At 43.4% G+C, this 23,708-nt stretch overlaps 1 protein-coding gene across 1 annotated transcript in view; it reads right to left on the bottom strand.

Annotated features, from left to right (window-relative positions):
• Window positions 1-3,180: 3,180 nt before the first annotated feature.
• The window catches only part of LOC137677206 (CUGBP Elav-like family member 4), an 85,300-nt gene continuing 64,772 nt past the window's right edge, over window positions 3,181-23,708 (bottom strand). Inside the window, 3 exon segments of the mRNA XM_068424471.1 lie at window positions 3,181-3,233; window positions 3,236-3,307; window positions 22,402-22,545. Of these exon segments, the coding sequence (XP_068280572.1) occupies window positions 3,181-3,233; window positions 3,236-3,307; window positions 22,402-22,545 (269 nt within the window).

The raw sequence follows: 23,708 nt of genomic DNA, 5'->3' as shown, positions 1-23,708 counted from the left end.
TTGAGTCTTGGTTAGGAAAAAAACCTCTGGAGGATTACATCAAACTCGGTGCTGCTTGTGTTTTTTGTTGGCAGTTCTTATTTTGGAAAGGATTTCAATAAAACAAAGCTCTTCCTTAGAAAAATCCCAATTAAAAAGTTTCTTAAGCATCCTCTCAAGCACATAATTGCCCTGATGTCAATATGGTTATGCACATACTTCAAATTGGAATTAAGGAACCTAAAGAGCTGCGACCAAAGTAAAACTAGATAAAAACCATACAGGAGTTATGTGTTTCTGCCAGTTAAGGGAGCTGCCTGCTCTCAGGCTTGCAATAGCTATCTGTGCTGTACTCATGGGCCTAGCTAGCTTCTGTCCTAGTGTTTTTAGGAAACTTCTTGTTGCAGTAATGACACTGCTACTGAGTGGGCAAGTCAGAGAATTCAGTGGTATTTTGGAGGCTGACTGGAAGTGCACATCAAACCAGCCATGGGGGTACAATAACACCACTGAGCCAAGAACAACTGACCTATCTCTAAGTAAGGGTTATTACTGAGGGCTTAGCCCTGTGCTGACTGCTATTGCACAGACCTGACTGGAAGCTGACTTGGGCCATCATGACTATAAATCCTCTGTCTGCTTCTAGGGTGCTGGTATGAATGTTTCCAAGCACTGGAAAGCAGATGAGCTGAAGAAAGCGCTGGATCTAAACCTTCTGAGCTTCTGGGTATCCTTGCTGTCACCAAGTGTCCTCTCCAGCTAACCTGGCATGCTATTCCCTGTACTAAATCAGATCCTTCCCTGGGATATGCTCCTTCAGTGTCCTCCTGGGCCCACACACTTTGGCCAATTCCTTGTTAGGTGCAAAAAAACACACACAAAACTTTTTTCCTGAGAACTCTCTCCTGCTAAAAGACATGTACATCTCAGCTCCTGCAATGGACTCACCAAGGTGGAGTCTACAAGAGAATAAGGACCTCTGAGCTACATTTGCTCTATTTGATAGGGATGTCTGTACCTCTAATAAAGGCCCTATAAGCAGAGGATGAAGTGATCTGGTGTAACAACTGAACTGATTTTGCTGGACAGCAGAGCATTAAAATCAAAGTAAAAGCTGGAAGGCTAAAGGACTTCCTATTTAGAGGCAACAATTCAAGACCGTTCTGCTTTGCAGAAAGAAAAAAAAAATGCCTAAGGAGACATGGAATTTTATTGCCATTTTACCAGTGATTCCTTTTTATATAATTTATTGGGAAAAAATCCCCAAACAACAAATCTTAGTCCTTCTACTGAGTAATCTTTTTATAGGAAACAAGCTGAGACCTCAACATCAGCCTGATCGTGAAAAGGTAGAGGCAGAGCACTTCATAATGATCCACGATCATGAAAACACCATAGACTCATACCAGTGAATCTTTAACAACACAGGTGTCTACAGTGCACTTTCTTACACAACCATAAGAAACAAGCATATCATCAGTGATCACAGCTATGCTATGATAAAGCTATTGCTTGGTGCCAAACTAGGGAGACTTGTGTTCCTCGATCCCTTTGCAGGTGTTATTAAAAATCTCCCCGACAAAGACAGTCCCTGCTTTAAAAACTGCATGCATGCATCTCCTGCTCTCCCCCAGAAAACCTGCAGTAAAAAGCAGTGCAATGAAGCAAAAAGCATTGGATATGGAAATATTTTGGTTTCAAGCTCCAAGAGGCCTTGTCATAAGCAAGGAAAAGAAAAGAGGTATTTGAAGAGGGAAATGCATTGACAGTTATCTTCATATAGTCACATATAAAGGAGAGTCTAAACTGTGGAGGCTGTATCTTGTACATGCACCTAATATGTTGATTGAAAGTTTCTTAATCAGCTTCATGTTTCTTCAGTGCATCACCTCTTTCAAAGACATTTTGATCCCATTCCTTAATTCTCAGTGGAAAGGATACTGCTCTGAAGACTGGAACAGTACATTTTTCAAGATATAGAGAAGTGAAAAATCAGAACACTTCACAGTTCTTAGGATGGTGAAGATAGGGATTTCCTGCCTGTACCTTAGAAGATGGTCAAAAAAGGCCTAATCAAAATCACTGAATCTTAGACATTATGGCCTAGAAAGGTCACCTAACCCATCTCTCTGTCACTAACGGAGTGCAAACTGCTTGTTGCAGCTTAGAGCCACTCTGAGTACTGGGTTTATTGAGAATCTCTGGTGTGGCACAGTTTAACAGCAGGGAGACTTCCTGTCTCTGTAACAAACACATATGATTTTATATTTCTGTTTCTCAAAGAATTATCTAATGGAAAACCACAGTGGTGAAAATTTTTCATTTTTGGAAAATTCTCATTTTTGTTATTGGTGATAGGCTGGATTCCAATGAAACAAGATGCTGCTTCTAATTTTTTGACACTGTTACATGTATTAGAAGTTCCCTTGGAGCATCAAGCTCTCTCCTTCCAATAACACGAAGTACATGAGTCTAACAATGAGACTGTCATTCAGATTTGCTAGTTCCTCACTCAAGCAAAGCTTCCTTGGCTTTGGTTGGGTTTTATCTACACACAGAAGTTAACAGTAACTGAGCAAGAAGTGAGCATGGATCCTTCTATTAATGTCTTGGGCTTGGGAAAGAAAGAAATCAGGGGTTATTTAGCTGTCAGGGAGACATATTTACATAAAGTTATTATGCTGGGATGAAATTGGATACAGACTATACCACATGAAGAATGAAGAATGCTTTGAAATGTTTGCAACACAGAGCTATTGAGACAGACACTGTCCCAGTCCAGTCACCTGGGATTAAACTGCAGCCCAGTCCCATCTTTAATTGCAGATTTTTCACCCCCCAAGAAATGCTCTCTTTGGCTGAGCTGGCTCAGCTGCTGGCTCTCCTCTAGTGACCAGGAAGACTTTCTAGAGATGCAGGATGCCCCTGGGGTGGGGAACTGGCTCATCCCTTGTTAAGCATCCTTCCACCTCTTTTTCTAGAGAGACGCACACACAAATGGTTCCTGGTTTATGTGTGGGTGCGTATTTGTGCAGTGTGGCTCTAGCCAGAGGCCAAGTGAAAAAGGCAGAAGCTGGAGAGTCACAGAGCTGAATCTTTTTGAGAGTCTACAACACAAAAGAGGCTACAACCACAGCTGACACCCCCTTCCCCATGCAGTTACCTGTGCTAGTGCTTTGTATCCAGTGTTCCCACAACTCTTCAGTAGGGTCGATTAGCATCCTTTGGCCTCTTCAGCTGCACCTTCAGCCTTTCATGCCAATCTGGAAGCCGTTCATAGCCTGGATAGCAGCTTGGGCACTGGCAGGATTGTCAAAACTCACAAAACCTGTCAAAACATGAGGCAAGGCAGGGGGCTTAATGAGCTGAGGGGGCCAAGGCACGTACATGCAACGACCACTGAGAATGAACATGGGGAAGGGGGTAGGGTGGTGGGAGGGAGTGAGCAGGTAGGAGGGTAGGTGGGTGGGCAGGAGAATGAGGAAAGGATGGTTGCCAATGGGGGACAAGGGTAGGAGGGTTGTTACAGATCGGTGTCCCAGGACACAGTGCCTGGTTGAGTGCCAGTTTGCACAAGATTATGTGAAGCATGGGGATCCAAATGTTGGTGCCACAGTACCAGCAACACAAGATTTGGTCACCTTTGAGCTGATGTCAGCAGATGTGATGCATGGTCTCAAGGCACTCTGTCTTGCTCTTTTCCCTCCATCATGACTGGGGTAAATCTCTAGACCCTCCTTCACTCACCAGCATAACCTTTCCTTTGCCTTCCAATATTCATGATGAGGAAACTGATATACCTACTGCTACTTCCTTGTTATGGCAATATAACTAAAATGTGAATTTAATAAGTTCTTCATTATGGTATTCATTGGCATGAATAGTTTGACTGTTGGCCACTTAAGCAATATGAGGAGCTTTATTAACTGGCAATTTCTGCAGACTTATGTTGACTCTGCAGGTGAGAAAGATGAACATTAGTGCTTTCCTTACATGGTTTCCATAAGTAGTTTCATACATTGCCAGCAAATCATCCAATCAGCCATGGAGCATCCAGCAGTAGAAACACCTATAGTGACTGAATATTGTATTTACAGGCCACCTAAAATGACATTATTTGTCTCAATGGAAGACTTGCTCTCTGGGGATCAGAAGAGGCAAGATAGGTCAGAACATGAAGGATGTAATGCATCTAACACATTCAGCTTTGGGGAGGGTTTTTGGTGTGGGTTTTTTTTTTTTCCTTCTTTTTTTTAATGTTAGCTCCAGGAAAAGGCCTCATTTGCCCAGGTTGTATATGGCTTTAGATGGGATGACCATGGATCTGAGATATTAGTGAGGCAGGGTGCCATCACATTATGTAAGAGTTGCCTCTCCTACCTTTGCCAGAAATGTCCCTCTGTGCCAACAACATTTCTGAGCACAAACCCTGGGTAAGACTAGCCTGGACCAGCCTGCACTCCAGACAAAGCCATCTGTTTTCCCACCCTGCAAAGCTCTGGAAGCACAAATCAACCCTAGGAACACACGGTCTTTCAATTGACAGGCTGAAATGAAGAGAGAGTTTGAGAGCCCCTCAAAAAGCTAGTGCTGGGCATTCGCTGCCAGTTATACACCTGCTTCTGACAACAGCACCAGACATGGCTGACAGCCTTGGGCTGTACTGTGAATACATTCAGCAGCACCTCCTCCCTGGTCTAGCTCCTCCTCAAAAACAAGTCTCACAGGTGACACAGGGTGGCTTGCATTTGAAAAAAGACACGCACACACGCATGCAAGCACACATTCTCACTCTTGCATTAAAGCTGCACTCTTGCCTTTGGCTAATAACATAAGTTTATGGAGGTCATAAAACCTATGGTCTTAGCCTCAAAGTGAGACAACAGATTTACTGAGTATGACAGATGTGGTTTTAAGAGGGAGGCCCATGGAATAAACAGGCATTCATTCCTCTTCGTCCTCCTTTCTTGAAGCCAAGGCTCCAAGTAACTGCCTGTCCATGCAGTTTTCCTGCCAACCACCTGGGTGAGGAGGTACCAACACTGCAGCTCTGAAGATGTGAGCAAAGTGTTGCTCAAACCTCACAGCAGTCATCAATCACTAGACAGAAAACTAGAGAGTTATGGTGAGTAATGAGCTGGGGTATTATTCAATGGCAATGGATATGCTTTTGCAATCACTTATTAGCCAGTAAGCACTGGTAATGTTCTCAGTTTACATTTGACTAGTTGAATAATCTATCAGTCAACAAGATCCTATGATTTGATCTCAGCAAAAGAAGAAAATAAACACCTCCTGATTTCACCTGAGTTGTTTCAGTCTTTAAATACTGCTGGAAGCTCCCTTGGAAATGCTTCGCTTGCACTTCAGCTTGAATTTGCTGTCTAGCTTCCTCACATATTTGAATATAGGATGTAATGAAAGCCAGTTCTTTTTAAAATCACCCCTGGATTGTTAATAGTCCTGTCCAAGACCCATCAGCTACATCTATAACAGTAAACTAAAACTGTGCCAGGGAAGTTCAGAGAAACTGGAACTCAATCATCTGTACCACTGAATTTTTAGAAAGTTCCTTGACATAGTTTTGGCTTGTGCCTGACTCCAAATAATTCCTGGACAAAGTCTGAGTATTAGCACAGAACAGAGGCTGTTTTCAGTAGTTAGCTTGGATGTGGCTGTGATAATTCTGGAAAGTAAGATAATTTAATAGTTTGGGTGTGGGCCATTATGTGCCAGCTGGCCCCAGTGCTAGGGGAAGTGCCAGGTATGTTTACTTTACTAATATTTACACAGCTACCAAATATCAAAGCTGACTTTGCTGCAGCTGGATAACTTATTACATCATGTCTTTAGAGAACCTAGCTTGCCTGGGAACTTTGGTTTCTACTCTTGTAACTGGTCCTGTTGCAATGTACCTCCTACTGACTAAATGTGCACATCTAGAGTGTGTCTATATGTGCATTCATTTGTGAGCAAATCACCTTGGGATCCTAAAATAATCAGTGGAGGTCTAGCCAATGTATTCAGTGGAGTATAGGACATGGTTTCTCTCTTTTTTCAGGGCATTTCTAGCTGTGCTCAAATGAATCAAGTCCCACTGGCTGTGTAGCAGGGACCAGTGCTGACTGCAATGAAGGCAGGCACCTAGCTTAGATCAAGGTGCCTCTATTGTGGGATTTACCTGGTTCCGTAGTTGGGACTGACATCTCAAGGTAAGATGTTGTTAACTGGCTAGGGCCTGGGTGAGTCACTCCCCAAAGTGATGTTAATTGCTGAATCAAACTCATAATGCATGCAAACCCCACCAGAAATGCTGCCAAGTATGATGGAAGTCTACTATTTGTCTACTTTTGCCAAGACTAGACCTTTAGTTGAGTGATAAGCCCTGGTGCTGGGATACTGATACAGTTGTACCTCTGCAAGAATCACAGAATCACACAGAATCAACCAGGTTGGAAGAGACCTCAGGGATCATCGAGTCCAACCGTTGCCCTGACACCACCCTGTCAACTAGACCATGGCACTAAGTGCCATGTCCAGTCTTTTCTTAAACACATCCAGAGATGGTGACTCCACCACCTCCCTGGGCAGCCCATTCCAATGTCTAATAACCCTTTCTGAAAAGAAATTCTTCCTAATGTCCAACCTGAACCTCCCCTGGCGAAGCTTGAGGCTGTGTCCTCTTGTCCTATCGCTAGTTGCCTGGGAGAAGAGGCCAACTCCCACTCCACTACAACCTCCCTTCAGGTAGTTGTAGACTGCAATAAGGTCACCTCTGAGCCTCCTCTTCTCCAGGCTAAACAACCCCAGCTCCCTCAGCCGTTCCTCGTAGGTCAGACCCTCCAGACCCTTCACCAGCTTGGTCGCCCTCCTCTGGACTCGCTCCAACACCTCAACATCTTTCTTGAAGTGCGGGGCCCAGAACTGGACACAGGATTCAAGGTGCAGCCTCACCAGTGCTGAGTACAGAGGGACGATCACTTCCCTAGACCGGCTGGCTACACTATTCCTAATAGAGGCCAGGATGCCATTGGCCTTCTTGGCCACCTGGGCACACTGCTGGCTCATGTTTAGCCAGCTGTCGATCAGCACCCCCAGGTCTCTTTCCTCCGGGCTGCTTTCTAACCACTCTTCCCCCAGCCTGTAGAGCTGCATGGGGTTGTTGTGGCTGAAGTGTAAGACCCGGCACTTGTTCTTGTTGAACCTCATGCCGTTGGTCTCGGCCCACCTATCTAACCTGTCCAGATCCCTCTGTAGGGCCTTCCTACCCTCCAGCAGATCGACACTCCCACCCAGCTTGGTGTCATCTGCAAATTTACTGAGGGTGCACTCAATCCCTACGTCTAGATCATCTATAAAGATATTGAACAGCACCAGCCCCAGAACTGAGCCCTGGGAACACCGCTAGTGACCGGCCGCCAGTTGGACTTTGCCCCACCACCACTCTCTGGGCTCGGCCATCCAGCCAGTTTTTAACCCATTTAAGAGTCCACCCATCCAAGCCCCGGGCAGCTAGTTTGTCTAGGAGGATGCTGTGGGAGACAGTGTCGAATGCCTTACTGAAGTCTAGATAGACTACATCCACAGCCCTGCCCTCATCTACTGAGCGGGTCACTTGGTCATAGAAGGAGACCAGGTTGGTCAAGCAGGACCTGCCTTTCATGAATCCATGTTGGCTGGCCCGATGCCCCGATTGTCCAGCATGTGCCGTGTAATGGCACTCAGGATGATCTGTTCCATCACCTTGCCTGGCACCGAGGTCAGGCTGACAGGCCTATAGTTCCCTGGATCATCCTTCCGACCCTTCTTGTAGATGGGCGTTACATTTGCTAATTTCCAGTCAGCTGGAACTTCTCCAGTTAACCAGGACTGCCGGTAGACTCAATGCAGTCTTGGGAGCCAGTCTCTGGGGAATGTCCTCCAGAAGTAGCAAGGTGATGTTACCTCTGAGCATGGCTCAGGAAAGATCCTTACTTGAATTCTGCATTTAATTCTGGTGAATCTCTACAAAAATATTTAGGAATTATTCAGAACTACAAGAATAATTCTAGGTCTGAAGAAGTAAGGGGCGTTGCCACAGTTTATCGAAGAGAAGTTTAAACAGTCTTCTGACCATAGTCTATAAATAATTTCTAAGAATGTGGGGTTTTTAATACAGAAAAAAAATCTTGATGCTTTCTTCTGCATGGAAGCAGACATTTGACAAATTAAAATGGAAATAAGACACTGAGTATGCATTTTTTAAATAGTGAAAGTAATTAACTATTTTGGAACATCTTGTTTAGCAATAGGTGGAGCACATACATGAAATCTTGATTAAGAGATTTTCTAAAAGGGATGCTATGACTCAGCATAAGGTTTGAACCTGTCATGAGCTGAGGTATCTGGCATATGTTATTTCAGAGTTCAGTCCAAAGGATCAGAACAGTCCCTTCTGATGCTGCATATCTGTCTGTCTGTTTATTGTTCATTTCACATTTCAGATATTTAGAAAATCAGTTATTGCCTACTAATCTGGCATGGACTGTGGTAGCAGTCATGATAGAGGTGACAATTGATGTTAATGCCTTATAATAAACGGCCCCAAAGTGTGGGCTGCGGACCACTGAGACAGCTGACTGGTGCTCATTCTTCATCTTTCTTCCAGCTGAGAGAAACTGAACAGATGGGAAGGGGAGATTAAATGAAGAGTGAAAGTAGATGGCATGATTAACTTTCTCTAACGGTCAGAACACCCAGTGCAGAAGGTAGCTTGATATACACAGCATCTTCCTTATGTCACCTTCCCATCTTCCCGTGCGTGAAACTACTTCTATACATTGTGGCAGTGTGAGCTGGAATGTGCAGAGAAGTGGTCCCTGTTATTGTGCATTGCCACTTGGATGCTCTCAGATACGCCTCAAACAGTATCTTCTCTGAAGAAGGTTGAGGGCTGTAGATGCTGACCCTGAGTATGGAGGTTCAAATGAAGAAGGACTTTTCTTCCTATGATTCTTCTCTTCACAATCTGTTTTTTTTTCATACAGAAATACTGTCGTGACTCACAGTGAACACACGGTTAAGATTCAAGATTAGACTAGAATTTGGACAGTTTAAATTACTACATGATCGATCTGGGGTTTTGACTCGTACATATGGAACCAGGGCACCTCATCAGGATGAACTTTTTCTAAAAAGAGAAAAGAAGCAGCAAAAATCTGATATAGAAAACCACAACAGATTTCTCATCCTAAGATGGAGCTAACACTAAAAACTTCTTCTTTTTCCTGCAAATAGAGCTTGTCTAAAAATTTGTCTGATGCTGTGGACTGTGGTTCTACCCATTCTGCTAAGTAGTAGTTGAAGTCATCCAATGAATGGATGCAAGAAGTTAAAGGTCAGGCTTAAGCCATTCTTGGAGACCCCATGAATCAAATATTGGACCAGTATACATACATGTCTGCTGTCAACAAGAAGTTTGTGGTTCTTCTATAAGCAGCACAATGTTCCAACCCAGCTGATGATGATCTTCTCACAAGGAACAAACTAGTCAGTGAGGAATCACCCATAGATAAGTGAATGGTATTTGGTCCTTTTTTGAATGATGATTAGAACTGAAGCAATTTCCTAAATGCTTTCAGAAATGGAAGTAACTCTTCTTGACTTGCTCTCTGATCCTTCCTTGTAAATGTTTGATGTCATGATATGTCAATATAAGTTTATGGGGAAAGTACATGGTTGGAAAAAGCAGATGAACTTTTGAGGAGACAAGTTCTTCTGCCGGTGTAAAACCAGAAGCAAAGAATGAGTTTAGTGGAGGTTTTACACAAGTTATGAGTGAGATCTAGTAAGTGCTCAGCTAAGGATGCACTGAGAGTGTTGCTGAACCAAGATAAAGGCTATTTTTACATTTGTTTTGTTGGAGTTGTACAATATATACAAGATGAAAATAACTTCTGAAGCTCCCACCAGCCATGTCACAATCCATTTCTTATCTTAAGCTTAATTTCTTTGCTCCCAGGTTCTCTCTTAGATCCCACTCAATTTGTGGGTTCTTGATAAAGAAGCCATGTGTGAACCTGCAGCTACTGAAATCACCAGTCATCTTTTTGGTCTGTAAGACACAAGCATCATAAAAGGTGACCTTTTTTGATAAGATTTCATAGTGGGAAGTAAATTCCTTCCTGGGCTAATCAAGAAAAAAACAACAGGAAAACCAATCAGGAAGGTGCACTGTGAATTGTACAAGTGACTAGTGACTAATTTTTATGAGTTCTCTCATGTCCCAGGGAGTCTCTGAAATAGATCCATTCTTGGTGTAGCAATATTAGAATCTCCCCACCTTGTTCCTGCTGATCATTACTTAGGTGGACAACTAACCATCTCCCCTTTATGTTGTTGCACACCTGATACTCATTATGTGTAGGCTGGGCAACAATAGATACAGGAAGACTTGAAGCTTCTTTGTGGGATAGTCTGGAAGTTTCTGTTCAGAAGCAGAAGTAGTGATGAATAGTTCTTGGCCATGCTTTTCAAACCAATACTTTGCTTTCTATGGAGACCACTGTGTGAAAAACAGCTAACAAAACTAAAAGTGAAACCAACAGGAAAGGAACTCCTCATACGCAGTGAGTCACTTGGGAAAGAAAAGAGAAAATCTCAATATCGACCAGGAGGGTGTGAACTGGCACTGAACTATACTGGGTACCAAGAGGAGAAAGGAAAGAGTTATATAAGTACATTTTAAGGTGGAAGAACATACTATTCCAGATCCAACCAGCTGTTACATCTGTGGTCTTTCAGTGTCAGTGTAAGAAAGACTCTGTGTTTCAGCTACTCACAATGGATGGGAGATGATCAGCTGGCTTCTTTTGTCATCAGCATCAATGGGAATGAAACACCTTCATATTATAGTGTAGATGCTGGGTCTGCCAGCAGAGCATTCACCATTAATGGCCTTCAAAAGACTATCTTGAATCCTGGAGATCTCTGTGAAGAGCCTTCTGCAGTCCCTCAGAAGAGTTACATTCAGTCTGTGGGACTTGAATCATATCATAGATTGCCTAAAGTCTGATCTAATTCTGGCTTCTGGGGCTCCTGCCAATGACCTGTCTGAACTCTTGAACCACCCATGGGTGGGAGATAGGAAAATATGCTTGTTTTTAATTATGAATAAGGGGAGTAGAAATATTGCTGGAAAACACATTTATGAAAAGCCTTTAATTAGAAAAACTGAAGACCTGAGAAAGGCAGAATAGTTATTGATAATTTGGACAGGGAACTTAATTTGAAGGGGTGGTGTAAAATGAGTCACCCCTAAAAAAGTGGCTCTTGCATTGACTTCCTAAAATCAAGTAGCAAAAATTCTTCTCATAAGCATTTTTAAAAGCCCAATAACACAATATCCTTCTGGAGCATGTTCAGCCATGTCAGGAGATGCACAATGACCAGGATACTTTAGAATTTCTGGAAACCCTTCTAGAGAAGGATTTAAAAGGTCATTAGAGACCTATCTTTAGAAAAATAATATAATTTCACCTTTAAATGTCAGAATACAATCACATTTGTAGCTCATGTTGCCAAAAAGGGAAAAACTTGTTGCCCGTGAAGTAGCCAAAGACAGCAGTGCTGTTAGATGTTAGATGCACCTCCTCCCTTTTATAACTATAAACTATTTATAGCTAAATATCAAGGGGACTGAAGTCAGCTGGTGAAAGGGGCATAGTCCCACTGTCTCTAGGCTTTCCATGGGTCACATCACTGAGGATCTCACTAGATATGTGCCTGGCCTGCAAGAAAGACCAACAGCATCCTGACCTCTATTAACAGCACAGCCAGTCAATTAGGGAAGTGATTACCCTTCTCTATCAGCACTCATTAGACCACACCTGGAAATCTAGTTTTGGGCACCCCCTCCACTCAATATAGGAAGGACATGACAAAGTGGAGTGAGTTCAGCATATGGCCATCAGGATGGACAAGGGCTGGAGCACTTGCCCTGTGAAAGCAAGATGACAGAGATAGTCTATTCACAGTGGTGCATGGTGACATAGAGAGAGACAAGGGCATAAATTGAAACAAGAGAGATCCAGACTAGATGTAAGGAAAAGCTTTTTCACCTTGAAGGCCAGCAAGCATTGGAGCAAGTTGCCCAAATTCAAACCACTTGTTCAGTGTTTTCATTGTTTTTAATAATTTGCAGACATATTTGCTATTGTAGAAATATATATATAAAAAATACATATGTAATGTACATACCTATACATATGTGATATATTACGATCAAGACTGGGGGAGTGGAGATGAGGTTGAATTTGGTTGGGGATTTGAGATAGATGAAACCAGAAATGGTTAAGAAAGTATACCTATTTTTATGGGGAACTGCAAGTTATTAACCTGATGAGAACATTTGACAATGTCAATATAAACTATTTGAAGGTGTTCATCTCATCTGAGGATTTTTTTTGTTTGGTTTGCTTACTTGAAAAGGGAAGATATCATGCACCAATACAATGATACGGTTGCAAATAATGATAAGGTTGCAAAATGAAGCACTTGAGTTAGAAATGCAAGAAATGATGTTACCTATAAAATTAATTCTGTATTGTTTTGTATATGCATTAAGGCATTGCTTTAACCACACATTTCTGTATTTTTCTTTTTCATGGCATCCTTGTTTTAATTACTGTAGAGAATGAGTAACATAACAGGGTGAGGAAAATGGCAATGTATCAGACTCATTATTGCAAGTGTTGGAATGTAGATAGTAAATAAGTCAGGGAAAGGATGGTTTTGTAGTTGTACAACCAAATGCTGCCTTGGAGAACTGGAACTGATCCCTATTTCTGCTGACATCCCAGTTATGCTGGGTAAATCATATATCACAAAATTCCTTAATAAGATCTCCTTGGCTACTTTTTTACTTGTAAATAAAATACGGCAGTCTCTGAGTGCAACTGGAACATCACGCTTGTATCTACATGACTAAACTCTCTTATCCTTCAAAAAAGGGTGGCCTTGTCTATACTGCTGTCTAGGGACAATCCCTGGCCCTTTTCACCACTGAGCCATGCCCAAGCAATGTCCAGTCATGGCACACAAACGTTAAAAAGATATGGATAGTTATGGCACAGTGTTTGAGCTGATACATGAGGCCTCTTTAGTTTGTCATTGAAGATGAAGCTTTACTATGTATTCCTCTTCTCTTGGTGCTCAATGCGTGACCTGAGATTTCACTAGCAGAAAGGCTGCTGCCTATACCTGCATCTGAAGCGAACATAAACATAGCATGCCCTGCATTGTGCTAAATACTTTGAGAAAATAAGCAAACAGACGGATTAGGCTCATGGCATCTCATATTAGGCATCCGAGATTAATAAATAGTTTTGAATATCTTTCTGTGCCTCATCATCCCTTGGTGAAATGAGGACACCGTGAGCACTGTGAAAATGCTGTTACTTAGCTCTGTGAACCTCTCAAATGCTCTGCTGGGAAGGGCCTTAGGAAAACAGATGAGGAAATAATAAATTCATATTTATAGCAGGGTTTGAATATTGTGTGGGAAGGAAGGCCTGAGGCCAAGCACAGAGCTGTGAGGATCTGTGGAACAGCTGCTCAGCAACTAGCTAGCTGACAGACTTCAAAATGCTGAGGAGCAACCCTGTGCAGTGAATGAGACAGGATAGACAGATATAACAAAGGTGAAGATAGATATATGGGGGGACGGATGGATGGTTGGATGGATTGATAGGGACTTGTCCATTCTACAGCTCGAATTCGCCTCACATGAGAGTGTTCTTGGGAAAACAAAAGTAAAAACAGATGTAATGGGTAGCCAAAATGTTGTGGTGGGTCTGTAATCTCACAAGAGCAGGATGTGGTAAGTCTGTGCTCTGCAGATCCATCACCTTGAGTTCAGAAATGGGCCTGCCCATTGGATGGATCATTATTTCTGACTTCTGAACAGAAATTTCTGGACTGAATGAAAGTAGCAATAGAGACCGTCCTCTGGCATTTCTACACATGTGGGTGTTCACATTTGAAACTCTAATACCTTGGAGCACATGTAGGACCAGTCATATACGATTCGAGTTCATCTACTCTAATGTCAAAGGTTTTTTAGAGGATGTGGCAGTAGATAGCACGCTGTGCAGGCACATGAGAGCCCGGTCAGGTTCTTTTCCTGGGTCCCAATGCTGATGGATTGATTTGAAACCCAGAGCATTATGTTTTTAATGCTTGCATTAAAATGCATGCAGCTTCCTTAAAAACTCTTTTTGTTTTTTCTTCTTTTTTTCTTCTGGCGTTAACTCTTAGCATTGGTCACTTCCATTAGTCACATAAATGTCCCCCCTTTGAAGACCATTAAATGAGTAGCCACAAAGACCCTGCAGTAATGAGTTCCTCCGTCTAATTACACTATGAGTAAAAACATTTAAAATGATTGTGTAAGTGTGCATGCGAGTAGGTATGTACAAACATAACCATAACTTTTAAATGTATTCTGGATGGACTATGTCTATCACTTGTGTGGAGAGATGGACAGAATAGTAATAGACACATGGAGAGACAGATAAACAGAAGATAGATTCTGCTAACATATTCTTGTCTAATAAATTGTTAAGCTACAAAGGAAAGCAGAAGTCCTTGTGTACAATATATAGATTTTCTTTAATGTGAGTTATTGGGAAAAGACGGAGCTGCCCCTTTAACTGGAGAGCTGCAAACAGCTGTTCCTTATGCATACATGCTTGCTTGGTCTGAAAGTTTTGGTAAGTCAGTGCATAACTGACGGTTAGATTTATCTCCCCAATAAGCAATCAACATTATAATAAAGGAAAAATGCTTTTAGTGCACCTTTGATAGTGCATCAGAAATTAATCTAAACATCAAATTAATTATAGTTTGTAAATGAATAGTGGCTCACAGCCCTAATACTTCTCCCGCTCCTCCTCCTCCCCCTAAAGCCTTCCCCAACGAACTGCAATGGCTGGTGGTGCGGTGCAGTGAGTTTGATGAACAGCTCCTTCTCTTTCTTACTCGCACAACTCTTTCCTTATCAGCTGGAGAAGGGTCCCATCCTTACCCTATGAACCTGAAGTCTCAGAGCCTGCTTTGGAGTATAAGAAGAGTAGCTAGTAAATAATAAACTTTTGTGCCTCCTTCCTCTTTCCCCTGGGAACCCTAAGCACCCCTCTAACGGTGTCCTCCTCCCCTTGGCTTACTTTCCAGCTAAGCTGGACACCTCATGAATCTCTCCTTGTCTGTCTATCTGTTCCAGGTGCTTCAGAGTGGAGAGGACCACTACAAACTTGTGCTGATCTGAACTGAAACGTCCCAGGGGTCAGGCATGCTTAATGTGCCTGGAAAATCGTTTCCATGTTGTCTCAACTCAGGCACTCAAATTAGTGGCTTCTTCCATTACACTCTGAGCTTTGGTTCATGGACTGTAGCCCGTAGCTATATGGGAATGACAATCTGATATTGTCTGGGGACATGAAACAAAATGTATTGCCACTAGATCATGCAAAGTAAAGGACATAGCCTAATTCCATGGGCTACAGGGAGAACGACTCGGGTAGAGACTTTTCTTAGGAAATTTGAAACCAGGTTAAAAGTAAAAAGAAAAAAAAATCGAATTTAATCATAGTACTAGTAACAGCAGCAAGCAGAGCTGCATCTCTCTCCCAAGTGCTTTCTAATAATTGCGCTATCTGGTGAGAATCTTCCTATTTACCAAAAGAAGAATCAGAAAAGAAACCTGTGACGGACAGAGTTTGTATGCCTTAAACAACTTGTTTGACAACTCTGGCTGGAGGAGGGTATGTGTACTACAGAGGCCTGCAAGTCTGGCAAGAGATAAGGGCCTTGGGAACAGAACAATACCCCTGCTGTGCCTTAATTGTTGTGATTTACAACTCTGGCTGGAGGAAGAGATAAGTCCTGGTATCTTTTCCTTGGGGCCAGCCTACATGTGCAACAACTTTGCAAGGCCTCAACTACGCTTGTGCAGAAGCGGGGTCATACAGCGGACACCACGACTAGGGATCACGACCACCAGACACCCCTTGGGGGACCACCGACTCATTTCGAGAACAATCTAAGACTACAAAGCGCAGGCGTCCCAATTAGCATGGGAAGCGAGCAGAGAGGGGAGATGTTACCACCCTCTCCTATCTCGCATGCAAATGACCTAAAGTATTTAGACCTTCTCACTTGGGATGCTGGAGCGCGCTCCCGCCCGCCACCTGAGGACCGATCCTGCAAGCGATTTACCGGAGGAGCAACTCTGCAAGCAACTTACCAACTCTACAGACAACTTACATCGCTGGATCCAAGGGTGGTGATCTCTCTTTTCCTCTCTCTCATAGTCTCTATCCTCTTTCTCTTTTCCTTTTCCCTTTTCTTTCTTTTCCCAATGCCTTTAGAAACCCAAGACACTTACAACCATGCAACTTTCCCTGTATTAATAAATTGTTCTTAATTTCATACCAGTTATTTGGTGTCGTTTCACCTTAATTTACTCCAAGGGATTTATGAACTAGTTGCGACCAGGTCATAACAAAACCCTAAAAAACTTTGAGCTGATAAATAACTCTCTTCATCCATGGATCCTAAATCCCTGTGCAAAGGAGTCAGTGTCCTGATACAAGAAGGGGAACCCAAGGACAGCTAGCTTGACCCATGATTGCCCATATGGGGCAGGAACACGTGACTGGAATTTCTTACCCTTAACCACCTTACTCTCGACCTGCTCATTTCCCTGAATGAACTTAAGGGCGATTGTGGGTTTTTTTTATTAAATGAGAACTGCCAGATTCGGCAGGGTGTGTTGGAGGCACATTGTGAGCAGCTGAACAATATTTTTGATGTACCTCAGGGTCTGTTGTTTCACTCCTATGTCTTATGAGTGCTGCCAATGCACTTTAGACCTGATCTGCAATGCCCCTGTCCCAGGGCCCTGCATAGCTTTGCCGTGTCCTAGTCTCTTGATGCTTCTTTCTGTTTCAGCTTCCAGGTTGAAACTCTGTAGACTGTCATGACCTGCCTGCTGCCTTGCACTCCCACCCCACCTTTCTGCCACCACACTGCAATCTTGAACTGCCACATGTGTTTTTAATAACATGATACAAGCCTAGCCAGCCCTCAGCCCTTCTCCTGAGCTTCACCCCCTCCTGTGTCCATCCTTGTTCTCACTGCTTTTCTCACCTTTAATCTCCTTTGGCTCCCTGTTTCTTTTCATAAGCTAGCAGCCAGAATAAGTTTAGTAGGGAATATAAGTATTTAACAGCGAAGGTAATTAACTACTATGATCCTCACCAAGTGATGTTATTTTCTCTCTTTTGGCATCTTCAGAGAAGACTAGATGTTTTTCCAAATGGGGTGGCCCACTAGCAACTTTCAAGTGGACTCCCTGTAGGAATCTGGAATGAAACTCAGTCCATGTTGTACCAAGAGTCAAAGATGTTTCTTTAGGCCATAAATCTATGGTTAAGAAGCCCTCACAGTTTAGTCAAAGCTAGAATGCTCCTTGCTACGTTTAATGTGGGACATTTCAAAAAGGAGTGGACATCCCTTCTGCAGGTGTGAAAGTCCATCTGGAATACTTAGAAAAGGAGAAAAACATAGAGTTGTGATTGCTCGCACCTGGGCTGTCAGACCATGTCAAGCAGTGGAGGGAAACATGGTGTCTCTGTGGCATAGAGAGGTTCTTCACAGCACCCTGGAGTCATTGTCCATGGGGAGAAACTGAAGCTGCCATGCCAGCAGGTAGGGGAACAGGCACATGCAAGGAGACACATATGAGGGACAGGCGTGGGGCATGAGCAGAACTGGCCTGACAGTCTGCTGCTTGATGGTGTGCAAAGAGCCGGCAGATCCAGGTGCTCACTGCTCTCAGAAAGAGGTGACTGGAGGAATGAATTTCCAAGTGCACCAGTAAAGCAATTTCTCCAGCTTTAATTTATCTACATCTTATTTGACACCTTGGGGTAATCATTTGGCCTCTGCTGCTCCATCCACGTCCTCGTTTTTCTAATTTCTGTCATGTCTTCCTAATTAATATTGCCCAAACCTATCTTTTTCTCTCTTCTCTGTTAAAACATTTCCTAGAACACGTCTGTCTCTGTATTTCACTAGTTTAACATCTTCAATGCCTTCTTAAAATGTGTCTTGTGACAACAGGAGTGCTCCTGAAATTAGGACTTATTGTAGTCACCCTATGACAGAATCAGAGTTAGCCATGTGTGGGCATGAAGAATGCTCTTCTCACATTGACACTTGCCTTACAGCCTTAATAGTGTCATTTTACTGAGTTTTTACCTTGTACACAAATCACATTTAAATTATCTGCATAGCTGAGAGGGGAATTATCATCAGAACCTTTGACACAGCACACAGATGTATTTCATCTCTGACATTTAGGATACCTACACACAGAAGAACTTTCACATATGCAGTGGGAAGGTAGAGATCCAGTGCAGTCTCTGCCTTGCACAGAGACAAACTCCAGGGTCCTGCAGAAGTGACATTCAGGCTGTGGCACACTATACCTCTGTGCACGACTTCCTAGATCAGCTGCTGTGAGAACGAGTCACTGCTTCAAGGAGCATTTGACTAAGTGTAATTTTTCCCTGAGTCTGACAATGATTCCTGATGAGACCTGCCGTTTCACTGGGAATGGACAGCATGGCCCAGTAGGAGAACATGATGGCTGTAAAAGAAGTGCATGGGAAGAGGCTACAAGTATCATCTGGTCGTTGAGTGAAGGACTAGTGAGAGAGGAGGAGAGAAAGGCTGAACGTGAAGAGCTGTGAAGGTGAAAACAGTGAGTCTGAATATGAGAGTGGACAAGGCAATGCCTGAGGAGAAACCCAGGAGATGCTGACATGATCGGTGTGATGGAGGTTCAGGCTATGGGGATAGACAGGGTGTTGGTGAGAGGGAGGGATGTGTGGTCTGCACTTGCGATGTTACTGCTGCATCAGGATGAGGGGGAAAATAAAAGCCAGAGGTTTGAAAATTGTAAGAGAAAATGAAGGGTTTGGGTCTAGCCTGAATGTGTGCAGCAGAAGAAAAGTTGAAGGCAAAGCAGCTTCCCAATTTAAATTACTTTTTTCAGTCAGGAGTCAGGGTTGTTTCTCAGGCAATCTTACACGCTACAGCAAGCAGTCTGCTATGGAGAAACAAACAGATTTTGAGCGCTTTCACATTCTATACATGAGATGATTGGTGTTTGCTGTAGCTTGCATTCCTCGCTGCTCCTTTTCAGCCAGGAGGCGTGGCCTCTGAATTGGGAAAGTCAAAGACTTCATGACCACAGTGTGGTTTCTTCAGCATGTGCAGGTGCTAAAGGTTCTCTGCAGGTCATGGACTCCAGAAACCAGGGGAAAGGCTTGTGGCTGATTTCTTTCTTCCTAACACTCCCATGGCTGCCCCTACGCTATCCTGCTAGTACTGGCCAAAGGAGATAACTTTCTGCTGGAAATGCAGGGAGAATTTAGAGCCAAACAGAGAGGAATAAGTCCTATTTTACATGCTGCTCTACTGACTCACTCACTTTGGGCCAGCTGCTTACAGGTAGTTCAACAGTGAGACAGGAGCAGCAAATGGAGTATTTTCTGTTCCCATGGAAAAAAACATGGTGACATTTTCTCCATAGAATTTTTTTAAGTTTCTAAAGCAAGATTTCTTGACAATTTCTTGACTACCTGGGGCTAGACTCTGTTACAGCAATTTACTTGGGATCTGCATAGCAGTTACATTTTAAAAGGTCATATAATGGTGGAATATCTTTCTGGGGCCAGACAGAATTCCCCCAGGCTACCAGTTGGAGAGCTCTAGCTGGGTTAAAAAAAAGCAAAACAGAATGCAAATGCTATGTTTTCACATGTTGAGATTTGGGAAATGTTTAGGCAGAAAAAAAGATTTTCTTACTTTCAAAGTTAACAAAATCCCTTTTTTTCCTTCAGGAAAAATTTTTTTTTTTTTAAATTGAGTTTCTGAACAAAAAATTATAATCAGAACCAGTTTCAGTGGACTTAGCAAAACAAATGAAAGGCTGATTTTCTGTAATACCCTCCACATTTTTACATTGCTCTAAAGTTGAAGGTCAGAAGTGGGAGGTTTTGAAGAGCAGTGTGAGATATTGTGCAATTAGCTACCTGTACTTGCTATTTCTATCCTTTTGGAGATGGTGCACATGGCAGCATAGTCAACGTGTTTGTCTGAGACCAACAGTCATAGCAGGCACTCAGCTCTATGGGAAAGTAAGTTAAAGCCAGAGAAAACTGGGGCTTGACACCTGGGACCCAAAACTGACTGGACTTGGATATTTGTGTCTCAGAAGCTAATATAAGGTGACTAAGATCCACTAGCAATCTCTAATTCCTAGTTTTGCTTGCCTATGCGCTTGAGTTACACATCCAAAGGGCACTATCCTGCTTTCAGGCTGGAGTATCACACCATTAGTTTTGGAGGTTACTTTATCAAACAAGCTGATGTGTAGGTTCTCCTGGTAAGACTCAAAGTTAAGAAAAATTTCTGCTAAGATCCCTCAATTCCTGCTCAGCTATCAGCCATGACCTCACAGTACCTTGGAATCACCAATAAAGCCAGCCCTACAACCCTGCCCCACAAGCTAGGGATGTGTTGCTGTCCTCATTAAGCCTTGAGCCAGAGAGCTTTTGAGCTAAGAGGAGATAAGGTGAATACCTGTGCAGAAGCTATGTCCTTACTGGACTTGGCTCTCACCTCATTTCTATTTACCTTTGTTCTTCCACTTCTCAGTAAATAAGGAGAACCAGGCTCAGTAGTTCCTAAATATTTATGATAGGAATGCAATTTCATTGCCAAAGGTCCATTTCTAACCTGTGGGTATCCTTGGAGCATTAGCTTTCAATGTCACCTATAGCTGTGCTGTTCTGCTCATCTTGTTGTGAGCTTTTATACGGTTAAAACTCTAAAAAGCAGGTAGGCTCTGGAGAGAATGAGGCTAATTCATTTTCTCATTTGAATTTCCCAATGCCCTTCACACCAAACTCTTTGTCCTTTCTTCCACTAGAGCTTGAAAGCAGCAACCCAGTAACTACTGGTGAAGGGGAACGCTGTGTCCCCTCACATCAGGAGTCAGGCTCCTTCAATCAAAGGGGAAAATAGCCTATCAGACCCTCTGTGAATGGGCAGGAGGAACTGTGCATAGAAAAGGGAAGCTCTTGGAAGTACTGTTTGACATGCACCAGCCAGCAAGGGATGAGGTAAGAGTTTTGGGAGGGGGCTGTCCAGGAAGGGAAAGGGGAAGGCAGCATGGAAGGAGGCATAGTGTGGAGACTAAGAGTAGGTTTGAAATCAAATGAAACTCCAGTAAGTCTTAACTCTGAAAGTTTGCCTGAAGACAGAGTCCAGATCAGCTGCAAGTAACACGAAAAAAAAGCAGTAGTTTGTCTCATCACTTCTCAGGGAAGGTCTGCAAAGAACACAGGATGGAGGAGAACCAGAAATTGCACATCAGTGGTGGGCACAGGATGAGGAGATCCCCCATCCATCAGATGGGATGGGATCAAATGTGCCAGGGTTCACATGCCGCCGCACTGCCAGAAGGACCCGTCAGCAATGCCTTGCAACATCTGGTCCCACCGAGACACCATGCTCAATCACCACATGGCTGATGGCTGGTCAAGTCCTCCATTTGTGGGTGCAGCTCAGGGTGTCCCTAGCTGGTGGCTCACAGGCAGCTGAGGCTGTGCTCTTTCCATGCTCTTTCTACGCAGCTGGTGGGGTTGAGCCAGCAGCGAGGCCAGAGCTGTGTGAGCATGGTTCAGCTTTCAAACCCAGCGTCTTAGCATGGCCTGTCAGCTGAGGCACAGGGTTATCTTGGTCTATCTGTATCTACTGTGGTGCTGGCTCAGGTCCCACAAGCATGCTGCCAGCAGCCATCCCCCCAAAGACCAGGCTTTCAGCTGATGTTCAGCCCTTGTCCCATTGCAGTCTAATGCATTACAGCTGCTTGAAAGCTGCCCCCACAGCTCTTTCTTCCCTTCAAACCCATGACCTATTTTTCCTTTTACTTAGGTACAGAATTCCCCTCTGCCACATGATCCCCTGCTGGCCCATCAGCATTTCACCTACCCACATCCCCTCCATTTTGCCCAGGTGCTTTAGTCTTTTCTGTACCCTTCCCATCTCCCTTCCAAGGGGGGATATTTTCCACCCCACCAGTAGCTAGCACCCTGCTGCTGGTGAGATGCCAAACCTTCACCTCTAAGCAGTGCATACAACTCTGAGCATGAGACAATTAGGACAGAAAGAGGGAAGGGGGAAAGTATCGACAGGAGTAAATTGAGAGAAATCATAAAGCTTAAGCAGAAAGAAAGCAGTTTGAAAGGTAAAGTATTCAGAGAAAGCCCTTTCCTGGATGAATCTAATTGTTTTGTTATCTTTACCCACCAAAGCATTTACTTTGGTTTGTCGCCCGATCCACAAACACTTTCGAGGAGATGACATTACCGAAAGGCAGGAACATCTGCATCAGCTCAGCATCCCCAAACTCCTGGGGCAGATGGTAGATAAACAGGTTACAGCCCTCTGGTCCTATCAAGAGAAAAAGAAGACCCATGAATGGAAAGAAATAGGATATGAGAAAGCACATGTAGCGATTTACTTTGGCATCCCCTCTCTCTGACTGGTGAGGGGTCACCTCTAGGAAGCAGTCTGATGACTCTCAGAGGAACAGACAAAGCAGAAGACCAGGAACTCAGGAAGTCACCTAGAGGCTATGCTAACTTCATTAACCTTCCCAGGACAGAGACAGGATAAAATCTAGAGAGGTGCAGCAGCAGATGTGGCCATGGAAAGACAGAATGGAGGAATAAGAACAAAAACAATGAAAGACTGTGTTCATAGTTTTCTTTGCTCCTCATAATCTTGTTTAATCTGTAGTGTTTTGGGTGACCCACACTGACCCTTGCCTCTTCTCAGTGTCTGCATGCAGAAGTTTCATTATCCTTCTTGTGTCTGTGTGAGGACTGTGATAACAAGTAGAAAGACATGCACAAACCCACAGGCTTATTTTGTTTTGTAGAATTTTACATTCAACCCCCCATCTCAACACAGCCTGAAGTTCCCCCAAATCTGGACAGTTTGACTGTGTCCCCATTCTAGAGGGTTCTGCAAGAGAGATTACAGATGATTTAAATCCAACTACTAGATAAGAGGAATTGCCTTTTTTGCCTCAGTGCTGTAACATATACTTACAGACTCAGAGAGTGCTTGGAAAAAATACAGAGAGGAGTCTTTAGTCAGAATATGCAGTTTTATTAGAGACCCTCAGAAAATGTTCTGTTGAAATTGTATTTTGGGGTAGAAGAGGGAGAATGCCTCTGGTCAAAAAGCTAGATGAAACTTTTCAGTGTGACTTATTTTTAAGCATGTGTACTTGAGCAAAAGTCAAAAGGGAACAGGTGTGTCCAAGCGGTTTTGTTGAAAAAAATAAACGTTTAAATCCCTAGCAGAAAACTATAGTTTGAGGAGCAGGGATTGGTTTTTTCATGGTCTTATTTCCAAAGGTACTTCCAGCTGCTGCCGAGCTCTGCACTGACCTTGACAGGTACTCCACTCTGCTTTGCACGGGGGTCGAGATGAAGGGGTTACAGTGCGTGCTCCTTGCCGTGAGTGTAAGAGGACAGAGGGAAGGAGGGTTTCCTCCTTCCCCCCAGCCCATGTGCCTATGACCCTGTGACCTGACTCATCCAACT

The sequence above is a fragment of the Nyctibius grandis genome (assembly GCF_013368605.1).
Source record: "Nyctibius grandis isolate bNycGra1 chromosome W unlocalized genomic scaffold, bNycGra1.pri SUPER_W_unloc_3, whole genome shotgun sequence".
In the NCBI taxonomy this organism is placed as follows: Eukaryota; Metazoa; Chordata; class Aves; order Nyctibiiformes; family Nyctibiidae; genus Nyctibius; species Nyctibius grandis.
This window is presented reverse-complemented; position numbering and strand designations above follow the sequence as displayed.